Source organism: Penaeus chinensis, chromosome 2 (genome assembly GCF_019202785.1).
Source record: "Penaeus chinensis breed Huanghai No. 1 chromosome 2, ASM1920278v2, whole genome shotgun sequence".
Lineage (NCBI taxonomy): Eukaryota > Metazoa > Arthropoda > Malacostraca > Decapoda > Penaeidae > Penaeus > Penaeus chinensis.
In genome coordinates, this window is record NC_061820.1 from 32,431,266 (window position 1) to 32,437,929 (window position 6,664).

The following is a 6,664-nucleotide window of genomic DNA, read 5'->3' on the forward strand; positions in this document are numbered from 1 at the left end:
TCTGTAATATCATAGTGTTGCTTACAGTGACAATTGTCGTCCGGTTTGTCTTGATAGCCAGTTGTGACCTACAACTCACAAGGTCCTCGTCAAAAATATGTTTTCGTGATTTGTAAAGATTATCTAAAATAATAATAATGATGATGATAATGATAATAATAATAATGCTAAAAATGACGATGGTGATAATAATAATAATAATAATAATAATAATAATAATAATAATAATAATAATAATAATAATGATGATAATAACGGAGCGAATTTTGTAACAATACGCATTCTTCACTTCACTTCGTTTTGACTGCAATTGTTCCTTTGAAATTCGCACTATGAACGATGCTATTGCGAAACATTTTTTTTTTTTTTTGGTGAAATTTCAGATTGGATGAGCTCTTGGGAGGGAGTGGGGGAGAGGGGGGAAGGGGAAGGATGGAGAGGGGAGGGGGGATGGAGAGGGGAGGGGGGAGGATGGAGAGGGGAGGGGGGAGGGGGAGGATGGAAAGGATGGATAAGGGATGAAGATGGCGAGGGGGAGGGGAGAGGATGACACTGCGAAGGTTTTAAAGGACTATGACAGTGGGAGGGAGTGTCATTCTCCTCTCACCTGCAACAAGGGTGAGTCGGTCCTCTGTATGCATTAGTATGCATTACTTAGGAGTTGCAGTTGGAACGAGTGGGATAGAAACGGAGATAAATGGATATAAGGTAGCTAGATAATGAAAGAGTTAAATATATATGCATGCGTGTGTATGTGTGTGTGTGTCCGGGCGTGTGCATGTGCCTAAGCGTGTGCGTGTACAAATATATGTATAAGTATATATCTATATCTTTATCTATAGTTATGTCTATCTCTCTATCGGACGTAGCAAAACCAAGAAAACTATTTTTTTTAAACTACATCTGACTAAGTGTTCGACACATCACGTCTTGCTTCGCTTCGTTCGGTTCAAGTTCTTATTTTGATGGTTGTCAACTTAAACATATTAAGAATAAAACTAACCAAAAAAAAACAAACATACTTAGCCATACACATAAACGTACAAGCAGGCTGAACTAACATAATGCCTTTCTCGACAGGAATAACCCTACAGGATTTCGAAGCACTTATCAAGGCGGACTGAAGACATGGCAATTCTCGAGGTGGTTTTGGCGGCCGTCGTTTTGACTCGTCATGGTTAGTAAATGTCATGCCGGCGTCAAGCATCAGGTTGGCCGGTGTTACTTTTCTGTATTTTCCTTAAACTCAGCATGCCAGGTAATCGATTTTACAGTTATAGAAAGGAAGAAAAATTATATGAGTGCATTACATTATTGTCAAATGAAGATTTTTTTTTTTTAATTTAAATATTTAAGCCATGAAATGGTTAACAACTTTAGAAATTGAAGTAGGAGGAAGGGTTTAAAGATCAGCAGCAGTAAATGTCTTGGTTTATTAGGCAATCAGCGTTTTTATTTTGTTTTGTTTTGCAATATTTAACTTTGAAAAGCACTTGAGTAGAAAGTTACATAATTTTTTTTTTTTGTTAAAAAAAAAAGTAGTCGTTATTTTCGTTATGTAAAAAGTATGTTTCAAAGGGTTCGACTGATGCAACACAGTTTGATTAGTGTATTATTAGCCGAATTTCAATTAACGGAGCAACATTGACTATATATCCAAACACATACACGCACACATTTACAGCATGCAAATACACCTGCTCTTACACCCCCTCGATGAAAACTCATTCACACTCGTTTTTTCCACTCGCCCCCCCCCCCCCCCCCCCACACACACACATGTGTGATCTCGTCTAGCAATCTTGCTGACCTGCGTTCGAATAACTCGCCGCCAGTTATGGTAACCTCGGCCATTCCTTGCACACAGGGGATAACTTAGAAGCACAATAAAACGGACAGTATGTCACACCAAGAATATCCATTGTAACAAATGGAATCAAATTAAACCTTTAACCCCCCTTCTGCTTACCCCCTGGTGGACGCAGCCGCGGCGGAGTGTCCCCCGGGCCAGCTGGAATGCGCCCAGAGCAGCCAGTGCATCTTCTCCCACTACATTTGCGACAAAGGGGAAGACTGTTCTGATGGGTCTGACGAGAGCGAGGACTTGTGTCAGGTGAGGAAAGCACACATGCATTCATATGTACATTTTTATATAGATTTAAGAGGTTTTGTTGGACTTTTGGTGAATCGTTTAAGAGGTGGATTGTAAGGGTTTAAGATTTGTTTTTTTCTCAAATGAACGCTACATATGCGTTCAGATATGTGTGTATATATAGGGTGTGTATGTATGTATATGTGTTTATATATATGCGTGTACACACACACACACACACACACACAATATATATATATATATATATATATATATATATATATATATATACATACATACATATACATACACACACAGTTATATATACTTATATGCAAATGGATATATATATATATATATATATATATATATATATATATATATACGTGTATATATACATATATGTTTATAAATGTATATTTATTTATCTATATATACTGTACATGTGTATAGATACCTACATATATATACACATATATATGTATATCTATCTATCTATATATACTGCATATGTATCTACATATGCAGTACACCCACACACGTATATATACACATATATATGTGTGTGTATAGGTGTCTGTATGCATATACAGTATATATATATGTATATATGTATAAATATTTACATATAAATACATATAAGTTTATAATTATATATATACATATATATATATATATATATATATATATATATATATATATATATATATATTCAGTCCACTGCAGGACATAGGCCTCTCTCAGTCACTACTGAGAGGTTATTTGGCAGTTACACCCTTGCCTGATTGGATGCCCTTCCTAATCAACCGCGGTTCGGTGCGCTAACGCTTGACTCGTTTGACTTCTCAAGGCGATTTGTCGTTTTCTCGCCGTGAGATCGGGCTCGAGTGAGCAGTCAAAGCGCAAGCATTTTTAAGACCGCCGCGACGGGGAATTGAACTTGGGACCACACGGGTCGGAATCCAGTGCGCTAACCATTGGACCATCGCGGCAGTCACATTTTCATAAGGCGTGTAACCGTACGCCCATTGGCGCCGCAACGACGGGTGCGAGATCAATCTTCCAGAAGCCGCGCGTTCGAGATGCAATGATCTCGAAGGTCTCAATGCGATCGCGGCACGTCAGGAGGGTTCTGCGAGCTTACCGGCACTGAGGTTGAACGAGAGCTAAGGGCACCCGCGCTTGACATTCTCACGGCGATAGGCCCCTCTTCTCGCCGCAAAATCGGGCCTGGCAGTTGGAACGCGGGAGTGTTACACGCCGCCGCCATGGAGACTCGAACCTCCGACCTTGAGATTTCCAGTGCTCTAACCACTCGGCCATGGCGGCATAAGTTTATATATATGTAAATATATATAAATGTATATGTATATATACGGATTTATGTGTATATCTATGTATACATATGTATACATACACATGTATATATGTATATATATATATTTATTTATGTGTGTGTATGTCTGTATATGTGTGTGTTTGCACAGCTAATTTACATATATGAATTTTAAAAAAAATCTTTCTGTTCACCTATATATCTCTCACTGGAACTCCTTCCCCTCTTTTTCATGTAATCTCTCTGTCTCTTTCTCAAGTTTCCCTCCCTCCCTCTCTCTCCCTCTCCCTTTCCCTCACTCCCTCCCTCCCTCTCTCTAACTCTTTCCCTTTCCTTCTCTCTCGTGCATATGTATGAACAGTATACATGTGTATATACACTATGCATTAATACAAAAATAGTTCTTGGAATTGTTCTGCAGTGATAATGTACTGAAGTGACAGTGACGTTTTAACACTAGTAATTTAATCCAATTATGAAATAATGGATGCTAATAGCTTTGCAACAATGCATAGATGTGTTGATACAAAAAGTAATGTTATTGTTGTTTCTGATGCTACTCGCATATATGTATGGTATATAATTCTGTTTACATCGCCACATATACATCCACAAATCACATGCATAAATGCGTGACGGATCGATACATCTACATATTCCTTAAATTATACACAATACCTGTCTACCCATCTATCAAGCACACATTTATTTTTTTTTACCCGTAGCTATATACCCGATATATTCACACCATCCAAATACAGCTGTAAACCACCATAACCAACAGCAATTCATAAGCCATCGGTAACCCTTCCTGTAAACACCTCAACAGGCCTGGGGGGGAGGAGACAACACGTGCGGTAAAGGCTACGTTACGTGCAAGATCTGGGATGGAATCTCGTGCTATGATATCCCATATTATTGCGAGCAACCCCACCCACCTTGTGAGAGTGACTTGGATATGCGCGTCTGCGAGGTTGGTGTTCTTGCTTAGTTTCATGGGTGTTTATTTATCTGTTAATCTATTGATGTGTATATTTATCTATTCACTTATTTGTTTATTAATGTATGTATTTGTTTATTTATTCATGTGTCTATCTATTTGTTTATTTATTCATGTGTCTATCTATTTGTTTATTTATTCATGTGTCTATCTATTTGTTTATTTATTCATGTGTCTATCTATTTGTTTATTTATTCATGTATCTATCTATTTGTTTATTCAATTACTTGTTTTTTTAATTCATAAATTCAGTCATGTATGAACGTTTTAATTTATCCATTTTCCAGTGATTGGGTTGATATTGCGTGGTTTTTAAAGGAATTCCGGATTCGTTCTTGATTTTAACATTAATTATGATTTGCTCGGGTAGCTAACTTGAATTCCAGCCATAAGTGTGTGTTATTATTATTATTTTTTTTTTTTACAATGTGCAGGAAATTTGTATATACTTGTACTTACTTTAAGTTTCGAAGTTTGATAAAATGTTCGAATTATGATAAAAACTTAAATGTGATTTTAACACGTTCTAGGAAAATAACACGAATTATATACTACTGTGACAACTCTGATATCACAAACATCTGAAATATAAACAATAAGATTTCCTATGCAATCATAATTTGACAATTCTTCCTATAAAGCACACTTTACCCCCTTACAGGTTATAAAGAGTGGGAAGCTAAAACCTTTGTCTGATAACACTGGAGAGGGTATGTATATCTTATCACCGCACAGACAAAAAATTATTGATAATAAATACAAAAATAAACGAAAAACTAGACAAACAATTAAAATAAATGAAAAAAAAGGAAAACATGCTTTAACATTCTTCCAAAATTCACCAATGCTTTTTATTTCTAATTCCATAGTAAGCCAGGTCAATTTTGAGGTCGTGGAGGCGCTGTCTGACCTCTTCTTCAGCCAGGTCAACGTTACCTTCAGCCACCCCGATTGTCCCTTTCCTTATACTCTTTTGGGGGGGCGATGCATCTCTATATTTTTCCCAGCAAAGGTTTGATTACAACTCTTTTAAGTATAAGTTGTATAAGTCTATTAGGTATAAGTATGTATAAGTCATTTCAGTCTAAGTTGTATAATAAGTCTTTTAGGTATAAGTTTGTATAAGTCATTTAGGTATAAGTGGTATAGGTTTTTTATGTATAAATCGTATACGTCTGTAAGTCTAAGTTGTATAGGTCTTTTAAGTTTCCTAAGTATAAGGGTCTTTTACATGTTAGTGTATAAAGCATTGACGTGTCACTGTTTACATTTTCTTTAAATACACGAGTATAACCCTCTAGATAAACATTTTCAAATCTCTTAAGTAGAAGTTGTATGAATAAACATGTATTATGCTTCTAAGTATGTGTATATTCAGACCAAGATGGCGAACAAGTCCTTTCCCTCACACAGCTCGACTGGGGATCAGCGCGCGCCTTTTGCAACGTCGTGGGGGGTGAACTGCTGACGCTGCATCACCACGAGGATATCCATACGCTTGTTACCCACCTGCAGGAGAACAGTTAGTGCCGCAGCCTCTTGTTGGTAGCGTGTTATGATGACTAGTTATGTATGATTACATTAGAAGTTGATTCTGAATTAAGTGTACGTTGACTGCCGACTCTTAGTGAAGTTCCATTTCGCAGTATAGAATCTGTAATGAGGTGTATAGTATGCTTTAGGGCAAGATTTATCGGGTTCTGACTGCGTTGGATGATTTCTAGCTGCTTTTCCTTGTTTTATTTCTTTTAGGTACGTTTTTCCTTGGGGATGTATGTAGGTCTCTTAACATTTCGATTAATACTTTGTTTCGTTGGCTGTCATTACTAAGAAAATAAAAATATAAAACTGAAAATTAAGATATTGTGATCGGACTGTAAATCAAAAAGTTTTAACTCATTGCAGACATCACTCATTGCAGACATCACTCATTGCAGACATCAATCATTGCAGACATCAAACATTGCAGACATCAATCATTGCAGACATCAATCATTGCAGACATTAATCATTGCAGACATCTATCATTGCAGACATCAATCATTGCAGACATGGTGTCCGACTTTTGGCTTGGAGGATTCTTGTACAACGAGACTGTGGGCTGGACTTGGCTCGACGACACCCCCGTGGAGTTGGGCACCCCCTTCTGGGCTCTCAGGCAAGGCTCTAAATTTTCGTGTAAAAGGTCTCTTCAGTGTCTCTTGAGTGTTTCACAGGTTATGCCTATATATGGTCT

General features: G+C 37.3%; 1 protein-coding gene across 2 annotated transcripts in view; it reads left to right on the forward strand.

The window, feature by feature from the left end:
• Positions 1–600: 600 nt before the first annotated feature.
• The window catches only part of LOC125033228, a 7,275-nt gene continuing 1,211 nt past the window's right edge, over positions 601–6,664 (forward strand). Inside the window, exons 1-8 of one of the 2 annotated variants that reach the window (XM_047624615.1) lie at positions 601–618; positions 1,081–1,177; positions 1,986–2,113; positions 4,258–4,401; positions 5,090–5,138; positions 5,298–5,440; positions 5,842–5,950; positions 6,478–6,586. In XM_047624615.1, coding sequence (XP_047480571.1) covers positions 1,129–1,177; positions 1,986–2,113; positions 4,258–4,401; positions 5,090–5,138; positions 5,298–5,440; positions 5,842–5,950; positions 6,478–6,586 — 731 coding nt within the window. In that variant the 5' untranslated portion in view covers positions 601–618; positions 1,081–1,128. Of the gene's footprint in view, positions 619–689; positions 709–1,080; positions 1,178–1,985; positions 2,114–4,257; positions 4,402–5,089; positions 5,139–5,297; positions 5,441–5,841; positions 5,951–6,477; positions 6,587–6,664 lie in introns of those variants that run through there. The other variant, XM_047624620.1, reaches the window with a different exon arrangement.